This window comes from Siniperca chuatsi, linkage group LG22 (assembly GCF_020085105.1).
Source record: "Siniperca chuatsi isolate FFG_IHB_CAS linkage group LG22, ASM2008510v1, whole genome shotgun sequence".
NCBI classification, from domain to species: domain Eukaryota; kingdom Metazoa; phylum Chordata; class Actinopteri; order Centrarchiformes; family Sinipercidae; genus Siniperca; species Siniperca chuatsi.
The window spans coordinates 4,079,402-4,102,399 of NC_058063.1; the positions used below are offsets into that span (position 1 = coordinate 4,079,402).

The 22,998-nt window shown below is 42.2% G+C and overlaps 1 protein-coding gene across 21 annotated transcripts in view; it reads left to right on the plus strand.

The window, feature by feature from the left end:
- ablim2 (actin binding LIM protein family, member 2) overlaps positions 1-22,998 on the plus strand; it is a 122,285-nt gene that overhangs the window by 56,235 nt on the left and 43,052 nt on the right. For all 21 annotated transcript variants that reach the window (XR_006376457.1, XM_044183428.1, XM_044183431.1 and 18 more), the window contains exons 4-6: positions 13,697-13,809; positions 14,141-14,267; positions 15,286-15,379. Coding sequence is in view for 20 of the 21 variants with exons in the window: in XM_044183428.1 (XP_044039363.1) it covers positions 13,697-13,809; positions 14,141-14,267; positions 15,286-15,379 (334 nt within the window). In the remaining variant the exon portion in view is untranslated. The remainder of the gene's footprint in view (positions 1-13,696; positions 13,810-14,140; positions 14,268-15,285; positions 15,380-22,998) is intronic.

Consider the following 22,998-nt stretch of genomic DNA (forward strand, 5'->3'; position numbering starts at 1 on the left):
AGAATTGAACAGGGTTACTGTAATGCAAAACTTATGTATGCCTGACCCCTCCTTGTACTTTCTAATGACTAAAAGAGCTCAAAATCGAAATACAAAAACTCAAAACAACTTTTCAGCGGGAGGAAGGGAGGAAAGGAGACACCAGCAGTGTGTTTTTCTCTTACACACATCATCAACAGCAAGACCCCTCTGGTGTAGGTGTCATTTACATGTACATAAAACTATAATACACATACATAAATATAGGAAAGCACATGAAGACACATGTCACTACAAGTCACAGTCACCTGTTTCCAGCCATGTGCATGCTTCTATTGACTGTGTAATGTGTGTGTGTGTGTGTGTGTATGTGTGTGTGTGTGTGTGTGTGTGTGCATGACCAGTGATAGTGATGTTTCTCAGGCCCAGAAAGGTAATGGGAGCCTCTCTCAGGCATAAATTCTAAGTGCGTGGTCAGTCAGTGCGGCCACTTAGCCCATTCCCACAGCTAGTATTAAGTGTCTTTTGAACTGAGGGTGGGTGGGTGTGTGTGTTTGTGTTTGTGCTATCATACCTCTGTGATCCCTATGCTGAACCTGAGATCAGAATGTTCCAGTGTGGCATTTGAGGTTTGTAATGTGATCATCAAACTCCTGTGTTCCTCTTATAACAAATATGGCTTTTGTGGTGGCAAAACACACAGGCTTATTGTGTGGAATATAAAAATAGGGCTGAGAGAATGAGAGCAAATAGACTTCAGACTCCACTCTCTGTGCGTGTGCGTGTGCGTGTGCGTGTGCGTGTGCGTGTGTGTGTCATGGTCACAGTTCAATATTGATCATCAATAATTCATCAAGAGTAATCTAGCTCTGTTCTACACGCTCACTGTCTGGGTTTCTGTCTATCTGCATGTGTGTGCCTCTGGCATGCAGGTGCTACTTCACAATTCACCTGCAACTGTAACAATACATGTATTAATCTACCTCTATCTCTCAACATACACTATGTCTGTATTTCACCATTATAAGGGGTCAGATCTGATTTATTGTCATTACGTATGTACAAGTACAAGGCAACGAAATGCAGTTTAGGTCTAACCAGAAGTGCAATAAGCAAGTGCAGGATATAAAGTGTGTGCATAAATGCAGGATAGAGCAGTATTATGAAAATATTTTACAAGTGGTACTATGGACATTATATACAGATGGCAATACTATAAACAGAAGTATACTGATCGATATGTACAATAATGAATTGGACTGGGCAGAACAGTAGTGCAATGAATATAAAGTAGTGCAATTTATGGAAATAGTTAACAGTGCAGTAGATGAGTTATTGCAGTATTCAGTACATAGTACTGGAGTGCAAATGATGCGGTATAGGAGTGCAAATGATGCAGTATATGTATAAATAAATAGTCCGGTTGTCCAAATGAACATGTGGTACATGTAGCAAAAACTATTTAGCAGCAGCAAAAACAATATAGCAGCATTTAAGTTCAGATATATGAGGGGACAGTGGAATCGGCGGGGGGCAGAGTTCAGTAGGAAGACAGCTCTGGGAAAAAAGCTGTTTCTCAGTCTGCTGGTCCTTGTCTGGAGGCACCTGAGGCGCCTGCCGGAAAACAGTCTCTGGGCAGGGTGAGAGGAGTCCTTAAGAATGCTGCGGGCTCAACGCAGACAGCGTTTCCTCTGGATGTCCTCAATGGCTGGAAGTGGAGTCTCCAGTGCCTTGCGCTCTGCAGCAGAGCAGTTCCAATACCAGACTGCGACACAGTTGGTTAGGATGCTCTCTACTGTGCAGCGATAGAAGTTCACCAGGATAGCTGAGGACAGTTGGTTCTTCTTCAGTGTCCTCAAGAAGAAGAGGTGCTGGTGACCCTTCTTGACCAGGCAGGAGGTGTTGGTGGTCCAGGACAGGTTCTCCAATATATGGGTCCCCAGGAACTTGAAGCTGGAGACACGCTCAACAGCCATCTCGTTAATGTGGATGGGGTCATGTGTGCCTCCTCTCTCCTTCCTGAAGTCCACAATGAGTTCCTTTGTCTTGGAGGTGTTAAGGAGCAAATTATTGTCTGAGCACCATGTAGCCAGATGCTGGACCTTCTCCCTGTAGGCGGTCTCATCATTGTTGCTGATGAGACCAATCACTGTAGTATTGTCTGCAAACTTGATGATGGCATTCGATCCATGCGCAGGCCTGCAGTCGAGTGTGAAGAGGGAGTAGAGGAAGGGGTGCAGCACACAGCCCTGTGGTACGCCAGTGTTGAGTGTGATGGTGGTGGAGCAGTTGTGGCCTGACCTAACAAGCTGAGGTCTGTTTGTCAGCAAGTACATAATCCAATTGCAAATGGAGGTGTTAATGCCCAGGTTTCCAAGTTTGGTGATTAACTTGGAAGGGATGACAGTGTAGTCAACAAACAGCATTCGTGCATAAGTGTTCTTATTGTCCAAGTGTGTGAGTGCAGTGCCATGGAGACTGCATCCTCTGTGCTCCTATTGCTGCGGTAGGCAAACTGGTATGGGTCCAGTGTGGATGGGAGGAAGTCCTTTAGGTGTGCCAGGACCGGCCGCTCAAAGCACTTCATAACAATAGGTGTTACAGGGCGGTAATCGTTCAGGCACGTTGGACTAGAGTGTTTCGGCACTGGCACAATGGAGGTGGATTTAAAGCATGCTGGTGCAGCTGCTTGGGCGAGGGACAGGTTGAAAATATCTGTAAAGACCCCAGCATGCTGCTCTGCACATGCCTTGAGTACGTGACCGGGGATGCCGTCTGGTCGAGCAGCCTTGCACACGTTGATCCGGCTCAGTGCAGTGTAGACTTCTGTGGAGGTGAGTGCGATGGTCGGGTGGTCAGCTGAGGGTGTGAGCTTGGGGGCAGTTTCGCTATTGTCTCTCTTAAAGCGAGCATAAAAGTCGTTAAGCTCGTTCAGGAAGGAGACATCTGTGGCTATGGGGGTGGAGTGTCTGGGTTTGTAGTTGCTGATGGCCTGGATGCCCTGCCATGGGACATGCGTTGAGGGTCAGAGTTGGAAACATGCTCATCTAACTTTAGCTTGTAGCAGTGCTTGGCCTTTTTGATGCCCCCTTTCAGATTTGCCGTGGAAGTGCTGTAGGCCTGTGCATCACCTGATCTGAAGGCAGTGTTGCGTGCCTTCAACAGGAGGCGCACCTCCTTGTTCATCCATGGCTTCTGATTTGGGTATGTAGTGATCTGCTTCTGAGTTGTAACACTGTCTATGGTGATGATGATGTAGTCCAGTACAGAGGAAGTGTAGCTGTCTATGTCCAAATGAGAGCCACAGGTGGCCTGAGAGGCAAACATACTCCAATCTGTGTGTTGAAACCTGTCTGGAGTATGGAGTCTACCCCCACAGGCCATACTTTGATGGTCCTTACTGATGGCTTCACACAGTTGATGAGAGGTGAATACATGGGGGTATATTCATCACACTGATGCACTGAGGTATCAGGAAAAAACACAAAGAAAATTTAATCCTAATGAGCTCAGTTTCAAGTTCTCATGTAACAAAGTACAATTAAATATTGTTTGTTTCCTGTATTCTGCCATACAAAACAAGTCTAGTAACTATTTTGGTCAAAATACCAAACGAAAGACCAGAAGTTAAATTTTTGACATTTTGTCTTACATTTAAACAAGACTAAGAGTCTAGAGCCATGCTAGTAGCTAACTTTAACATGTTAACATGGTCACATTGACACTGCTAACATGCTGATGTTAGCAGGTAATGTTTACCATGTTCGTCATCTTAGTTTAGCGTGTTAGCAATTGCTAGTTAGTACTAAACACAAAGTACAGCTAAGGCTGATGGGAATGTCATTAGCTTTGCACGTATTTTCTCATGAACAACAAATTAAAATGTTGACCTGATGATGATGCTAGATTAAAAGTTAAGAGATCACCAACACAAAATGTTTAACAAACATTTTAATGGCATCAGTGTTGATGAACCCACATGTTGGCATTTTGTTTATCACACATGAATAAAACAGTGGGTAAATGCAATCATGCTGGAGAATAACGTGTAGCGATTTCAATATAGATATTAAACGGTACACAGACAGACAGCTAAACAGAGATACATTTAATTCCTATGAACTATAAATAATCAAAATAATGATTTTCTTATACAAACTGCATCTTTAAGCCTTATGTATGGATTTGCAAATGATTTTTAGGGTAAAATGCTTGAAATTAAGGCAACATATCTAAAACAAGACAGATGGACATCTGTGTGCTACACAAAAAACTTAATCTTAAACTATCATAAATTGATATTTTATTGAGTTTTTAAGCCAAGTTTTCTATGCTACACTGCTTTCCTGGCCACTGCTTTACCTATATGTTTTAACTTGGAAAAAGTTTTCAGTCATCGGACATGTGAATCTTAAGTGATTTTAAGCTGGCTGCAACTCGACGTGGTTTACCGGACTGCCTCCACTGCTGCTAGCTTAGTTAGTTTTGTTTTTAGCCCGGCGGCTAGGCTAGCCGGTCGCTTTTACCAAGGTTTTTAAGCTTGTAGCACTTTTATGGACTTAACTGTGGACTTCGAAGCACTCTCACGGACTAAATGATAGCCTGATGGCTGAGTGTGGATCTTGTCACCTTACCGTCTCAAAGCTGAGGAAAAGTATCGCCTGTCTGGAAGCCGAGCTCAGAGAAAAAGACAAGCTCATCCTGGAGTTCTCCACTGTCGTCTCGGCCCAGGCAAAACACCTTGCAGACCTCAGCCCTCTGGCTGCGGCAGCCGGATTGCGACCATCCCTTCTCACTCCCCTGACTGCTCCACTCCAGCACTGGACAATGATCCCACTCTTCCGTGGCTCGGCTCCATCATCACTGGCGCCCCGGAGCATGAAGCCATTTCAGCTAAGCCTGAAGATCCGTGGCTTCTCATGGGTGCAAAGCCCAAAGCCATGGCCATTTCTACTCCGTGCCGAGCCCCAGTGGATTCACAGTCACTCACCGGCGGGGGTGGTGAGAAGGCTCCGGTGAGTTCGACCTCACGCCAACCGGAGCACTGGACTGTAGCCTGTAAGGACAGACGTGGTGCAAAGTGCCTGCCTCCTCCACCTTCTGAAGCTCTTAATGAATCTGCGATAGAAGTTTGCAAACCCTAGAAAACATTGGAGTTCCTTTACTGTTTGAGGAAGTGGCCAGTTCTGGATGGCTTGGATCTTCCCCTGGTCCATATGAATGCCCTCTGCGCTGACGATGTACCCGAGGAACTGGACCGTGGGGCGATGGAACTCGCACTTCTCAAGTTTCAGATAGAGTTGATGTTTCTGGAGCTGTTGGAGAACCTGCGTGACATGGTGCCATGTCCCAAGGAGTAAATGAGGATATCATCGATGTAGATGATCACAAAGCAATGGAGATACTCCCGGAACACCTCGTTCATGAAGCCCTGGAAGACGGCTGGAGCATTGGACAGTCCGTACGGCATCACCAGGTATTCGTAGTGGCCCGAAGGAGTGATGAACGTCATCTTCCATTCGTCCCCCTCACGGATACGAACGAGGTTGTAGGCACTCCGCAGATCCAACTTGGTGAAGATGCGAGCCCCACGGAGTTCCTCGATGAAGAGGATAGGGGAGCTTGACAGTTTGGCTGTTGAGGGTCCGGTAATCGATGCAGGGCCGCAAGCCACCGTCCTTCTTACCCACGAAGAAGAAGCTCGAGGCTGGGGCTTCACACGTCCTTTTGGCGGTGTAGCCCCAGGCAGCAGGTCAATGGCACAGTCCCATGGCCGATGTGGTGGTAAGAGGGTGGCTGCCAGTTTGCTGAAGACATCCTGGAACGCCACATAGTCAGATGGGATGTCGAGACCTGGCGGTGGATCAGGACTCTCCACACGGGTGGAATGTACCTGGACGAGGGAGTGACTGACCGGAGGTTTGGGAACCGAGGAGACACACTGTCGAAGGCAGGCTGGACTCCACCGCAGAATCTCGCTGGACTCCCATCTGACTTCCGGAGAGTGTTGAGCGAGCCATGGGCGTCTCAGGATGATACGGTGGGTTCCTCCAGTACCAGGAAGGAGATCTGTTCTCTGTGCAGACAACCGACACATAGGGTGATGGATGGTGATTGATATTTCTCTCTACCACGTCCCAGCGATTTTCCCTGGATGGTTTGAACCTTTAATTCAGCATGGGGTAGAAACGGTAACTCTAGTCGTTTTAATAACGACGGGGAGATGAAGTTGCCTGAGGAGCCCGAGTCGAGGAGGGCTCGTACTGCAATGACAGAATGGGGGGTGAGTAATTGAATTTCTAGAAGGGTTCATTTAGAAATGGTGGGAGAACTGGAAATGGTACTCACCGCAGGACGTGGCAGACGGATTGGGCATACCCTGATCTAGCCCCGCAATACAGGCACCGGCCCTGGTTCAAACAGAGTGCTCGTTCCTGGGGAGAGAGCCTGTGGGTGTCAACCTGCATGGGCTCTTGTACTGGAGGACAGGCTTCGGGTGAGAGCAGTGAATGAGCGGTTTCTTCTGGCTGGGATGCGGTAAGTAACTGAGCGATTTTCACAGTTTTCTGTATGAAGTTCTCAAGTCCAATGCTGTTTTCGTAGATGACCAATTTTTTACGGAGTTGGGAATTCAAACCTTGGCGATAAGCTGTCATCAGTGCAGCCTCATTCCATCCGCTAGCAGCCGCTAGCGTGTGGAACTGTAGAGTGTAGTCACTCGCCGAAGAATTTCCCTGACGTAAGCGGAAGAGCTGGTCGGAGACAGCCAGAGAGAGTGCATCTCGATGTATAGAGAAACTTGAAGCAGGAAACCGCTACATCCTACCGCCTCACCCGAATAGCTGGGAGGAAGGGCCATGGGAATGTGGGTGTGGGTCCGGAGACAGAGCCGCACGAAGGGCGCTGACCAACCCTTCGTATGGATTATCTGTCGGGGGAGCGGAGCGCTCCATCTCCAGATGGTTTTAAAGGTCTGGTCTTCTGTCAGCAGGTAGACACGGGACACAGAGGTTAGTACAATGACAAGGGATTTATTTGAGAAGCAAGACAGAGTACTGGGTAAAGCAATGACTGTGGAGACGAGGGGCTGGAGCTAGGAAAGTCTATGAGTCTTATCTGATGTAGAGTAGGTAGTTCAGTCCACTGGAGGAGACGGGAAACAGGAGAGCCAGGAGTTGAAAACACACACGACGGTAGAATGGAGTCCAAAGTCCTAGGGGATTCTTCAGGTGATACTGCGGTCGGGTAATATCTCATATTAGGTTTGAGACCAGACATTGAGTGAACCGGGGGAGTGTGACTTTATAGTGTGGGGTTGGTGATTAATGGCAGGTGTGTAATCAGTACTCAGGTGAGTGAGATCTGTTGATTGCAGTGGGTGGAGCTGGTGGTGTCTGTGTTGGCTCTCTGACAGTATCCCAGTCTGCCTGGATATATTTCTCTCTCAGTATCTGGCTGTGACAGTGTGACAGCAGCTCTAATATCACATTTCCGAGCTGTAGGAAGCAGCACGTGGCAGCCAGTCAGAGCCCTGCTCTGCCAAGTAATCGTCACTCCTTCTGTACTTGACTTAGTGACAGCAGCTCTGCTGGAGCAGCACGTACACACAGCCAGGAGACATTAACATTGTTTCATTGTGTTGGTAATGTCCCTCTTAACAGTCACTACAATGGCATTTGCCTCTAAAGGAATTTTGGCTGGTGAATGAAAATACAATGAATCAATACATTAATTTGATTCAGCAACTTCCATGTCTGAATGTTGAAATTAATGTCAATGTGCCTTAAGCTGCACTTCTTCAGTGGCCTACTAAATGCTGCCTCCAAGGAAATTGTAAACTGTAAAGAAAAGTGGATACATTTGTCTCATAAAAAGATAAGCTCTCAACATCTTATTTCATTTTTAATGTATGTCTTGGTGGCTACTTGGTGACACCTGAACATTACAGCCATTTGTAATAGTTGAACACCTCATTCCAAAACCATTAATCTGCTGCTATAGCAGTCTCCACTCTTCTGGAAAACCTTTCCACCAGATGTTGAACCTGGCTGCAAAGATTTGCTCGCATTCAGCCACAAGACCATTACTGAGATCCAACATGTTGGGTGATAAGACCTGGCTCGCAGTTCGTCCCAAACATTATTTTAAGGTGGTATATTTTAGACAATTCTTTTATTAATGTTAACCTTTTAACATCATAATTATTATACATTTTTAAACATTTTTAATGGCTGTTTGAACTTATAATCATGAATGTTTGACAGAAACATTCATGATTATAACAAATAAACATCTCAATGAAACGTGTCTCTGAGACAGTTTTAGGCTTGGTTTGGAAGTTCCACAGTGTTCAAATATCCACCTTTATACAGATAACACTATTATTTACTACTCTGCACCATATCAGAAAGAAGCTTTATGTTATTTGCAGTCTGCTTTTAACGTTGTACAACACAGGCTAAATTAATTGAAAGTGGTTCTAAATGCTCAAAAAACAAAAGTACCATGGTTAAAAAATTCTAGGAAGAAATCAGACCTGTTTTTCACTGTGCTGGGATTGAGTCAATATACAAATATCTTGGGTCTGTAATCAATAACTGTTTTTCTTTCAAGTCTCATATTACATTGCCTCAAAAGAAAAGTCCTGCTACATTTCTTTCTGTTCTGGAGTATCAAGATGTCAAATACAATAATGTCTATTGGGCATCACCACGTGTGGAGAACAGAGGCGTTTGTGAAACCAAAAAGCCTGAACTCAGAAACGGCGTCAAATCTCCACCAGCCATTAATTCACACTTTGACACATGATTTCAGTTGACTCCAAACCCTGGATTCCTAATGGACGAGCCGCCAAAAGGGGCACAGGAAATCCTGGCACTCCTGCCATGACGTCATCACCTCTATAAAAGCAGAGCGCACAGGTCGCTCACGTAAACTTTAACTCCCTAGATAAAGTCTTAATGAGCTGGATGAGCAACAGACTGTTTTGTGTTTGCTGAACACACTTTTGGATCTTGATTTTTATCTTCCATATAACAATCCCATACCTGCAGAAGGAAGGTTTTACAGTTTTCTTCACGAAGAGAAGGTTAACCACTGAGTCCCGCTCTCTCCCCACTGAAAGTCGACGACTGCTTCCCTCCGCTGCCACCTGAAGAAACACTTTCGCCTTTAAAGCCATTAATGAACGTACCCGGCCACGTCAGTATCCGAGCCTGAGAAGACTCTGCCAGATAATCCAAACGGACTGACGCATTAAATTGCTATCAAGAGCAATCTCAATTAAGAGGCTTGTGTCTGGGCAGAGATAGATTTTATAACTGTGTTATTTCATCTAAGCTTCATTGTTGTAAATTGTGCTTTGCTTAAAGTGGAAAGTAACAGACCGCCATGTTCTGTTTCTGCTGTGTGTTCCGTTGTGTATCGGTACCACACCGCTGGACCGTTTAACTGTGTTAGTTTAGCCACCATGGAAGCTAATAACTGTGTTTCATCAGACCAAAGTCCAGAAACACAGCTGTTGAATAAAAGTCCGCTGCCATGTTCCTGTGTGATAAAGGGGCAGCTATTGCGCTTTACCACAGCATTTGAGATCTCTTGTACCTTACTCTGTGTGCTTTCCTTTCTCTTTCCTCTCCAATAAGCCACATGTCTTTACATGTACATATACACGTCTACACACACATCTCAGATGACCCAGATAGCGCGGTAGCATAACTAGCTACGCTCCACGCCATCTTGAGGACAAATACAGTGGTGTGAAAAAGTGTTTGCCCTCTTCCTGATTTCTTTTTTTTTTGCATGTTTGTCACACTTAAATGTTTCAGATCAGCAAAAAAATTAAAATTTTAGTCAAAGAAGGGAAAACAAAATCCAAACCTACATGGCCCTGTGTGAAAAAGTGGTTGCCCCACCTGTTAAAATATAACTTAACTGTGGTTTATCACACCTGAGTTTAATTTCTCTAGCCACACCCAGGCCTGATTACTGCCACACCTATTCTCAATCAAGAAATCACATAAAGCTGAAAAAGTGAAGTAGACCAAAAGATCTTCAAAAGCTAGACATCATGCCGAGATCCAAAATAAATTCAGGAACAAATGAGAAAGAAAGTAATTGAGATCTATCAGTCTGGAAAAGTTTATAAAGCCATTTCTAAAGCTTTGGGACTCCAGTGAACCACAGTGAGAGCCATTATCCATAAATGGCGAAAACATGGAACAGTGGTGAACCTTCTCAGGAGTGGCCGGCCGACCAAAATTACCCCAAGAGCGCATTGACGACTCATCCAAGAGGTCACAAAAGACCCCACAACAACATCCAAAGAACTGCAGGCCTCACTTGGCTAAGTTAAAATCAGTGTTCATGACTCCACCATATGAAAGAGACTGGGCAAAAATGGCCTGTGTGGCAGAGTTCCAAGACGAAAACCACTGCTGAGCAAAAAGAACATTAGGGCTCGTCTCATTTTTGCCAGAAAACATCTTGATGATCCCCAAGACTTTTGGGAAAATACTTTGTGGACTGACAAGATAAAAGTTGAACTTTTTGGAAGGTGTGTGTCCCATTACATCTGGCAAAAAAGTAACACTGCATTTCAGAAAAAGAACATCATACCAACAGTAAAATATGGTGGTGGTAGTGTGATGGTCTGGGGCTGTTTTGCTGCTTCAGGACCTGGAAGACTTGCTGTGATAAATGGAACCATGAATTCTGCTGTCTACCAAAATCTCCTGAAGGAGAATGTCCGACCATCTGTTCGTGACGTCAAGCTGAAGCGAACTTGGGTTCTGCAGTAGGACAATGATCCAAAACCAGCAAGTCCACCTCTGAATGGCTGAAGAAGAACAAAATGAAGACTTTGGAGTGGCCTAGTCAAAGTCCTGACCTGAATCCTATTAAGATGCTGTGGCATAACCTTAAAAAGGCAGTTCATGCTCGAAAACCCTCCAATGTGGCTGAATTACAACAATTCTGCAAAGATGAGTGGGCCAAAATTCCTCCACATCACTGTGAAAGACTCATTGCAATCACAAACGCTTGATTGCAGTTGTTTCTGCTAAGGGTGACCCAACCAGTTATTAGGTTTACTTCATTTAAATTCAATTTTATTTATATAGCGCCAATTCATAACAGAAGGTATCTCATTACACTTTTCCTATAAAGCAGGTCTAGACCATACTCTTTGTTTAGGGGGTAATCACTATTTCACACAGGGTTGTGTGGTTTGGATTTTGTTTTCCCTTAATAAAAACAACCATTTAAAAACTGCATTTTGTGTTTACTTGTGTTATCTTTGACTAATATTTAAATTTGTTTGATGATCTGAAACATTTAAGTGTGACAAACTTGCAAAAAAAAAAGAAATCAGGAAGGGGGCAAAGACTTTTTCACACCACTGTAGAGCGTGTCCTCCATTTTGGCTCTCCCCTTTGTTTGAGTTTTGCAGGTCTCGGTTTTGTATCTGTGCGTGACGACCACCCATGTGGTCATGTCCGCCATCTTCCTCGCTTTCCCTCTCTATTGTCCCTCCTACACACACACACACACACACACACACACATACACATTTGCTGATTGTTGTATGCTTATTGTGTTTAGAATACACGATAGAGGTTGTTGGCTGAAGTTATTGATTATTAATCAGTGCTAAGGTTAAATAAACTCTATTGTACCTTTAAGAGCAGTTGCCTGTGGTTATTTTGTGTATGCGTTGCAATAACAGCTGGTAGCGACGGTCAGCGCTCGGATTCACCCTTCACTGTTCACTATAATTAATGTAAGATAATACTTTAAATAAATATCAGCATTTTTAGGTGGACAGCTTTAAGACTGTTTTTCACATTTGGTTATTGGTGCCTGATCCCAGGGCGGTGCCCCGTAATTATTAATCCATATGACTCATTTTGATAATATTCATAATTTGATTAATATTCATAAATATCTTGCTAATAACCGAACCTGCCCTACCTGAATCCCAACATGTCTTTTCTCAAGTCTTGTATCAGCAGTGGTGATGAGTCTGAAGATGTTTTATGAGTCTGTGGTGGCCAGTGCTATTCTGTATGCTGTTGCATGCTGGGGCAGCAGGTTGAGGGTAGCGGACACTAACAGACTCAACAAACTGATCCGTAAGGCCAGTGACATTGTGGGGGTGGAGCTGGACTCTCTGGCAGTGGTGTCAGAGAGGAGGATGCTGGCCAAACTACATGCCATCTTGGAGAGTGTCTCCCACCCACTCCATGACGTGCTGGTCAAACAAAGGAGTACCTTCAGCGGAAGACTCATCCCCCCACAATGCACCACAGAGCGCCACAGGAAGTCATTCCTGTCTGTGGCCGTCAAACTCTTTAACTCCTCCCTCTAAGTGTAGTCTCTATGACCCTAAGTCATTAAACTGGACATTGATCATTACATCTCTGCAATACTTGAGATAATTGTGCAATATCCTGTATTGATACTCCTGTGCAATATACTATTTTCAGTTTAAAATTCCCCATTTATTGATATTGATATTTATTCATACCTCTATTACTGCTGTGCAATATTCTCCATCTCATTATAAATAAGCTACACTTAACTTGGCAGTTAATGCATTATTACTTTATACCATATTATTATCATCAACCGGTAAACCGATCTTTGTACTTCACACTTGTTTTAATTTTATACTTATACCCACTTGGTACTTAATTTATTTTCTGACCTGTATTATAGTGTATTATATATTTTTTTTGCTTAGTACTTCTATTCCTGTGTGCACTGACGTGATAGTGAGCTGCTGTAGCAAAAGAGTTTCCCCTCGGGGATCAATAAAGTCTTTCTGATTCTGATTCTGAAGTCTTTCAGACTCTTTTAAACCTCAGTGTTCTAAAGTTTGTTACAAGCAGCCCCAGACCAAAAGTACACAAAAGTTTGCGGACAAGGGCATCCGCATTAATACAAATCCAAAGTAAATTCAATAAAACCCTTTCAGAACCAAAGATATGGATATTGGATATATCTGGTTAGCCATCTGGTGAAGAGCCCTATGACAATGTGTTGTTTCATGCAGAATTTTAGGGTTTTAACAACTTGAGGAGTTTACTTTTGCACAAATTACACATGATAGGTAATTTAAGGCTTATTCTCATAGACTCAATATCTCTAAATTTGTCTGATGTAAAACATAAAAATATAACACTCATAAATTCAGAAATAATAAATCAAAATTAAATAACATTTAAAAAGTAAAATAGCACTACATAAAAAACAAAACAAACTATTTGGTGATTCTAACCAAATATTCTAATTCTTTTTTTTGATGGGTGAAGTTCTTTTGGGGTGTTAAGACTCATGACCTCAATCCTGGCTATGGCCCTGCTCAACATGTCACAACAGCATTGGGACAGTCTCTTCCTTTTACTGAAAATGTCCAGTAAAGGATTCTGCTTTGTGATAAAAGGAGGCTCCTCCCTGACCACATCTAGTCATCCATATATCATCATTGCTTTAACTGCATGTGTCAGAGCAGAGAACTCATTGAGAGGTGGGAGGATTTTACTAATCTGTATGCAAGGAAACCTTCCTCACCCTGCCTTAAAAAGCTGCTGAGCCACCTAAAACATGATGGTCTAAATCTTATTTCAGAGGCTTAGAATATATTTGTAAACTTTGGGAATCACAAACATATCAGTCAAAGCCCTCGTGTGATGTTCTATCTGTTTTCTGTTTGCAGACAGCCGTTCCCAGCCGGCGACCGAGTGACATTTAACGGGAAGGAGTGTATCTGCCAAAACTGTACCCAGCCTCTCCCTGCCAACAGCCCTGCACCCATACAGGCTGTCCACAGTCAGTACTTTGTTTATGTCTCCGTCTTTCTGTGACTGTCTCTCTAAAGCATAAATCATGCCAAAAGTAAACTTTTGCACCCTGAAAACCATGATTTGTTACACTGCTTGTTATCATAATTTTCTGTTCCATCCCTTAAATTGGCACTTTCTTAAATTGTGTTAAGTCATTCCACTCTCAGGAAACCAAAATGTCCAATCTTCTTTTTGTCCTTTATGCTTAATGAAACCAAAGTACTGTAGAGGGAACTCTTTCAGTCGGAGAAAGTCAACTTTAGTATCATTTCTCATCACATATCAGCTAATCTGCCTTCATCTCGTCTTCTGTGCAGACTGCTGCGGCTGTGGGAAGGAGTTTAAGAATGAACAGTCTCTTGTAGCACTGGACAAGCACTGGCACCTGGGCTGCTTCAAGTGTAAAGTCTGCAACAAGGTGCTCAATGCCGAGTACATCAGCAAGTAAGTCAGTCTGACTTTGAAAGTATAACTACACAACTTCATTAATACTATTACCTCTATGGCAAGTGATTGTGTCCCTTTTGACTTTTCATACTCACCTAGTGGCCTAGTGGTGGAGACACACACCATACTGTGATCGCAACGTCCCATTTCCTCTTTGGTTAAATTAGTTTACCTCCCTGTTCTAAAAAAAATAAATAAATACGCTCCTAGAGCTGATAATAAAAAATGTAAAACTTGTGAACATATTACACCCATTCTTCACCAGCTACCTGTAATGTAAATTAGGATTGATATTACAATTTATTCATTAATGCTATGTTCTTTGGCACTGGAGGCAGGGGTTTGTATCCTTTGTCCCGCGTGTGGTCAGGATTAGGTTACAAAAACACAACACAGAAAGGCTATGCTAATTATTTTTGTTTTTATCTCTAATAGACTTCTGTTTTACTGTTCTTATCACAACACCTTTTGTCATTTGTCTTTGCATTTAGCCATTGATTTTACATTTAATAACACTGTTTTGAAAAGTGCTACTAAGTCAAAGGACTTATAGGAAATTTGTTCTCTGTCACAGTCTCATATTCCAGTACATAATGCAGTACTAACCAACTGGAGTTCAAATAGAGAAGAGAATAGATGCTTAGACAGTTTAAGAAACCAAAGTAGGACTTTTTACTCTGGCCAAAACCCTAATTAGCACAGATCTGGTCAATATTTTGACAGAATGTATTAAAGACGATCATACATTGCTGGCTAAGAGCATTGTACCATCCTCAGACTTGTATTGCAATAATATGATGCTAGAAATAGTAAATTATGGCACTAACCAGCCGTTGTAGTTTTATATTTGGTGTAAAATGTTTACAAATGATCGAAATATAATTTTGTCATCATAGTTGGATGGCTGCAGCACGAGCTCCACCGTGCAGCAGGCTCTGAGCTGGCTATATGTGAAGTGTATCTGATGCACTGTGCTGTCTCTGATCTGCTGACTTGTCTTGTGTTGTCACATCAGGGATGGAATCCCCTTCTGTGAGATGGACTACCATGCCATGTTTGGCATCCAGTGTGAGAGCTGCAAGAAGTACATCACTGGAAAAGTCCTGGAGGTAACATTGCAGCACTGATAGGTTACAGTTATCAGAAATACTCTGTGATAGCTGTCAGTATGTAGTATATGGTTCAACTGTGTCCCTCACTCACAACTAAAGCAGTCCTTCTAAATGGATGAACAGCTGAGGTACGGAAAGAGAGATGTAGGAAACAGGTGAATACACAGAATAATGATACCTTCATGGATAGATGAATGGATGGATTGAATAGAGTACACAGATAAACAAAAGGTGAAATAACGGCATTTCCTTTCTTTTGATGGCATTATGACTGTATTATCTGTTGTAGTCAAGCAGGGTAGCAGAGAAAGGATCCAAATGCAGACAGGTAGGCAGGGCAGGTGCAGATCAACCATTTAATACTAAACACAAAAAAAGGCTTACACAGATTTCAGGCAGTCCAACAGAGGCAGAACAATTCAGACAGGGAACAGGCAAGCAGGCTCGAACAAAAGAAACAAAATCCAACAGAGGACAAGCAAAATCCAAAAATCTACAAACAAGCAAGGTACAGGGAAACAATGAATCCACAGAACAACAAACCAGGACGCTTGACGAACTGACACTGAACAAAGGAAAAACTCTGACTACATACACTTAGGTAGAGGAGACAAGGAGACACAGGTGCAACTAATTATGACGGCGCAAACAATCAAAACTGGAGGGAAAAGCAAACAAAGACAGGAAGTAAAACAACAAGACACAAGAGGAGAGGAGAACACTTCAAAATAAAACAGGAAATAACAGGACAACAGTTCTACAGATGAGTAGGGGACTGAATATATAAAGGCAACTAAATAGCTATCTAGCTTGCTAGTTACTGTAGTTTGATAAAACAGAGAGACACACAGACATAAAGCTGTCACTTTTCCAACATATGAAGTTTGAATGAATGAGAGCAAACATGTAATTTGTCCAAATTAACTTGAACGCCACCCACATAGCCTAATCCTTAACTACGTTGTAATTCTAGTAATCAGGAACAGTTGCACGGTTGTTGAAAGACAAGTATACTAGTGATACTTCTGTGTAATATTCAGCAAGTAACAGTGAGCACATGTCTTTGAATGCATGATGGATGCAGGATAAATACATAAAGGCGCCTTACACCAATTTTACTTGTCAAAGTCAACTAGTTATGGGAAGTGCTACTCATTCTGTATATACAGATGTGGAAGTAAAAGTCACAATGGAGAAAACTTCCAAGGCTTGGATGGAAATGAAACTTCCTGTTGAATCATCAGTACAGAAGATGAGCAGCGGCATTATGAAATATTTGGTTCTTTGATAAAAATTCAAAGGAACAAGCTTGTGTATATAACTATGAGAACAAAGAAGTTGGAGACTACAAATTTATAACAGACAGCCTGCGTTACAAACCGGGCACATTAGGTTGAAAAGACATGGCCGTATCCAGGCAGGGAGGGTCTAGATGCTATCGAGTTCCATTATGGGAAGTGTAGGATCCAGCATTTTTGGAGTTTGACCCATACTAGTGACTAAAAGTCAGGATATCTAACTGCTTTGATTATGGCCATTCTTTTTTCAAGCTGTCCCTTGTGAGTCCCCATAACATTTATCATAGGTGCTCCCCTTTAAATGGCATTGTTGTCATGTTGTTCTTTCTATGTGTTCTACTGCAATTATTTTGCATAATATATCCTGTTATTTTATAGTCTTCTTACTTTTCATTCTCATATTTCTGCTTAACAGATTCCACTGTTGACCCTGTTTCCCTAAAGCAATCATTCAAATTTCAAGATCTTATACACTGCTAATGCAGATACATGACAAATGCTTCTAGAGTAGTTTCCTGTGTATGTACAGATCTGGGACCAGCTCCTTTTCATGTGTAACTTTAGAGTTGTCAGTCCACAGGGAATAACCAGCCTGCCAGGATCTGCCCTGTGGTTGGGCCTGCTTGGCTATTCAGCACAATTTCTCTCTCTATTTTAATTTTATTTTTTTGGCTGTGGTCTAATGGTTTTGGCCTCAGTCTCTACTGCACACACACATATAAGCTGTCCTCGTCCTCTGCCTCTGTGTGCCATGAAACAAAGCCACACAGCCTCCTGTTCTAGAAAATACCGACAGCTACAGGACAGATGACACACTCAGCTCTCGTCCCTGCCCTTTACATTTTTTTCAACGGGTTATTAGATATGAGGTTGTCATTAAGTCATGTGTGTGTCACCGTACTTTATGTATGTGTGCTTGTGTATGACCTTATTTAGTTTGTGTGCCTTTTTGAACAGTATATGTAGAGACGTAGAGAAGGAGAGAGCTTCACTGTAAATATACCTGGTAACAAGTCATGCTGGCAGCTGCATCTTACACTCAACCGGACCAAAATAGTTTGAACCGACACACACATCTCACATTGGGGTGAGATTATTTCACTTTTAAACAATTCATTTTCACTAATTTGTGTGGAATTTTAGGAATTCAAACAAATTTCAATATTTTGTTTTAACAAAACTATAACACGTTTTACCAGAGGGGTGAGAGGTCAGTGGGCTAGGAAAGAGGTGTTCCTAGAGTAAATTCGAGGTTCGCTGCCTTGCCCAAGGGCACCAGTCATGTTGACTGGATTGCATCGACTCTGACAGTAGGAATAAATGATAATAAAAGACCAAATAGGTAATGTAAGGAAAGGCTTATTAACCCTATCAGATATGTCCTCAGTCGCTATACGCCCTGAAATGATCAAGTGAACTAGTGCTTCAGTACATATTGATAGCATTTCCCAACTGCACACTTGCTGTTTTATGCTGTCATGCTGAATAATATAACACATCTGTTGCTGCCTTCATGAAATATACTTCTATAAATCTGTGATGAGGGTCATGATGTCAGTAGCTGAAATGGCTGGTAATAATTCATTCTTTTTAATTAGCCCTACCTTGTCAGTGCTGTTAGCACTGGCTTTACACACTCCGCTACTGGTCTTTCCACTAGTACATAGAGCCAGCCTATACCGTTTAAGTCAAAATATCGAGATTCTCTTTGTCAAGAGCATCCTGGCCAAGATAGCAGCACTAGCAATGAGTTACACACTAACAACATAAAACCTAGCACACAGGGGAGGCAGAGTTCTTAATCACAAGCCAGCCACATGCAACATCAACAAATGACGTGCTGGCTGAAAACAGTGATAGGTCATGTGGAGCAGAAAGTAATATTGAGTGAGTGAAAAGATGTACTAAATAATCACACAACTAGAATAGAATAGAAGAGAGAATGGAAATAGAAAAATATGCAAGACTAAGATAAAGGCTATAAATCAAATGAGAATTATTCTATATGCAGCATTTTCAACATATGGCTTGAAGAAAAGAGATTAGTACTTGATAAGGTCTATCTGCATTTATTATTTAATAGGAGTTAACTCACTGTGGATATGTTTTCTAATAAAATGGCATCAGTTTGCATACATTTTTCATTATAATCATTATTTCATTGTCATTGTTGTTTCATTGTCAAAAAATATTAATATTGATATCATCCTGAGCTGCAGTGATAGACTGGAGTGTACACTGAACCAACCATTGTCAGAAATCCTGTCGAAATTAAAAGACATTGAGTGTAATTACTGTTATATGCACTTATAATTGTCGTTTCTCGTGTTATTTGTACAGTCAACTATAATCCCTCTTTTTGTTAGAAGCCCTGTTTCAAACATAGAGTGGACACATGGTTGTATAAAAATGTTTATTGTATCTCTGACATTATTATCATGGTAAGCAGTGATAAGTACTCTAGTGAGCTATAAAAATGTTGCTTTTGCTATTTGTTAGTTGTCACAACACACTCAGTACTTTTGTCCATGTCCACTTGTGATCCTGTACGAATGATGACTCCATTTGTATAGTTGGCTAACCCATTAATCTTACTTTGTGAAACAGACTTTTGGTGTAATCAGTTATTTATTTATATTTACCATTCAAGAAATTCCCCTTAGCTATAATGTACTCTTAATGTACAGTTTCATTAGGTTCAGTTCAGCCTGTGAGATTGTTAAACAAATCTAAAACCAGTCAGGAATGTTATGCAGCTGTCTATGCAACCTAGTTGAATGGATAAGAAAAGACAGGAGAACATGCTCAATAGGAATGAGGCAGAGAGAGATTGACAGGATTGGACGAGAAAGAGTCCATTGGAGAGGCAGGTAGAAGTCAGTGCAGGGGAATGTGGTTTTAGTGAAGCAGTGTGTTGTTTTGCAGTGAAGGAGAGTATCCTGGGACACCGGAAACTTTCCTTGGGCGGAGAAAGGGATGAGAGGAGGAGCAGATTTTAGACAGGGGATCTTGGGAGCGCCTGCCGTGACCTCCGAACAACAGAGCAGCATTATAGGGACAAACAGCAATCCCTCTCTCTAACACTCTTTTCTGTCATCACATGCCGGCCTCTCACATTCTCTCCTTTCATAATCACCGATCAGGTTCCAGTGTCTGCAGAGCAGCAGAAACATCAGAAATGGGATGAGCTCATGTTTCTGTGTTTCTCTCAGTGTGTGTGGTTGTGTAAATGACATCATCCACTTCCATTTCCTACAGTGTTGTGTTGGGCCATCAGGTGTATACTTGATTGTTTGGCCCTATAGTGTCTGGAGCCAAAGTCAGTCAAGCAGGACTAAAAGCATCTGTACCTATAACGTGTGTGCGTTATAGGTACAGGTGTGTGTTGTGTGTGTACTGAGTAGGGAGTGGTGGAGTGGTCTTTTTCCTCACTTCTGTTCTCCTTTCATTACCTCATTCCTTATAAAATGGAAAGGAAGGTTTCAACCAGGGAAGAGTTAATATTGTATGATATTAAAGATTATATTACATGCAAACTAATAAAACCATTAAGTCACACTTTCTATAGTGTAATTCCTTTGAGATATCCTGACATGCTTAATAAATACAGGCCCAGCAGCTCTTTGGTATCCTTTGTTATTTTTAAATCAAATGCCAGCACACAGAGTGTCTGTATTAGTATAGAAGCCATTTGCAGCGACTCTACCTGCACTGGGCTGCACTTTGAAACAGTAACGGAGAGACTGAGCATTCAAAATGTCATGACATTTTGGTTGAGATCAAACAGTCTGCTTTGTGGGGACGTTTCGAGTCAATGACTGGAACTGGCAGCGGTGGAGGAGGTTGAATTGTTTATTGTTTGTGCCTACATCTTTGTTGTTCAGCGGCTTATTGCTGTGGCATTTATTTTTGCTCTTCCCAGAAATGACCTGTCAGTCAGACAGTGTGAGTAGGTGCTGTGATGTCTCTTGCGATTGTTCCAAACAAGCTGGAAATGTTAAACTCTGCAGTGATTGGCCAGGTTTGTGGAAGTGGGAAAGTAGACAGGGTTTGAACTTGTCTCTCAAAATCTTTTTTCATTCTTTACACAACTACTTCTATCACTTTTTGTGTGTACAAACAAGTGCAAGACCATGAATACTTTCGAGGAGAGACTTTAGGAAAGTGTGTATTGTTATGCCCACCTTTGAGTGTGGTGTGCTGTGTGATTTTGAGAAAGCAGATGGTCTGTATGTAATTGGTTAAATAAAGTGGTAGAAAAGGCTCAGCAGCTCTTTGTAACCTCACCTGCCCTTTCACCATTTGGCTGCCATGATCTCTCCCAGCTCTTTACCACTGCTGTTTCAAAAGCCCTAAACTCTGCAGGAGTCTCAGCCGCAAACCTCAACCCTGGCCAACTAGCTACAGCCTCATTCCTAGTAAAACATCCAATCAGCTGTCAAGTTCATCCCCCCTGCTGTACAAACCATCCTCAACCCCTCCTCTTCCTTGACTTATCAGTCCTGTAGGACATTGAATATGATAATTTTCCTGTCATGCAGCCTTGGATTCTGACAAAGGAAGGATTTGATTGCAGTTCTGTCTCCTTTCCAGTCCTCTCATACTTTCCATGTTTGAATTTCAATCCAGTTCCGGCCTTTTATCTCCAGGCCTCAGTGTTTCTAAGTCAACTTCCTCTTTTCTCTAGGTCTCTGTCTATTTATCTGTTTAAGTTCAGTTCAAATATGAGCCTTTGGCATGGCGTCCACAACATGCTGCCAGTTTTCAAGCACATGACCTTACTTTTACTCCCAATAATACCTGGACCTGGAGTCTCCCTGCTCATTTTTGGTTAATTCTGCATGACTTGGTTTGCTTCCTCTCTCCATCTGCTGTCCATTTGGTCCAGATTAGCATTAAGCAGGGTGTTATCCAAGAAATAAGGTGTTGACGTCCTGTTTTCTGGTATCGTTCCATATTGAGATGACGCAACAAAGTGCAGGGACCTCGGAGGGGTTGTGTGTAATCATGCTGCTGTTGAAGCTAGATGGGATGCCTTTGGGAGGCAGAGATCAGCAGACATCAGATGACTGTTTTGCAAGGGGAGAAAAACAACAACTTCAACCAAAAAGTATCCATCTTGAGACGTTTAGTTAAATAATGAGTCCATAAGTCATATGTGTTTTAAAACAAAAGAAAATCTGCCAACAGAGGGAGATAATTCTGCTGGTGATGGTTTTTGTTGCCATGACACAATAAAAGACAGAATAAGGCACTAGTATTGAGTAAATCACCACTGAGCAAGTGAAATGGTATTCAGATTACCCAACAGACTGAATGAGAGGTGGTTTTCGGGAGAAAATCAGGTTTTGGAACAAAGATTTGCTAGTTTCAATCCCTCAACCAACTTGGAAAATCTAGTCAAGAAAAGCAATAGCTCAACTCAACCGCAACTACTACTGAGCTGCTCTTGAACTGGGGACTAGAACTGCTATCAGAATTATCAAAGATAATCATAAATAACTTTAATGATAATAAAGTCCTCGGGGGCACCACTCTTCTTAAAGAAGAGAAATTATAGCTAATTAGCTTGATAATGATAGCTAAGATAATTAATTGATTGAGTCTAAAAAAATACACTAAACTATCAATTTGGAACTCAGATTAATAATTAAATTAATAACTATAACCAAATTACCATTCATAGCTAGTAGGTTGAAGGATGTGGAGTTCAACATAGCAGAGGTTGACAAATTACTCACTCTTGTGCAACATTAAAGAAACCAGCATAATTACACACAAGCAAAGGTTTCAGTCGTAGTCATCTGGACACTGTTTTCAGAATCAAGATGTTTCGGCTCCCATCCGGAAGTCATTCTCAATTGTGAAAAAATTGGACGGGAACTGGAAATTTAAGATAATCTGAGTTACATAAACCCTGCCCTCAGGAGGGAATCTGCCTGAGTATCTGTTAATAGCTAGTTTCACCTGAAACTGACCTAATAGTTTCAAGATGGCCCAGTGATCAGTAAGCAGGCCTATTGTTCTCTGGCTGCATCTACTTCATCACTGTTAAGTGCCTGATTAGCATGTGATAGGCGTGACCAAGGTGATAATACACTCTGATAGACTTTGGGCAGATTAAATCTCAGACCACCATTTCTGTTCAAAGAGGGGTTCTCTTTCTTCACAAAAATGGCTTCCTTGACGCCTGCTCAAACCAACTCTTCTCTCTACTAAGAATCTTCACCTCGCTGTCTTCAAATGTGTGGTTTGTAGCTTTTAAATGCAAATGCACGGCGCTCTGTAATCCTGAGTTAGCGTGTCGTCTGTGCTGAT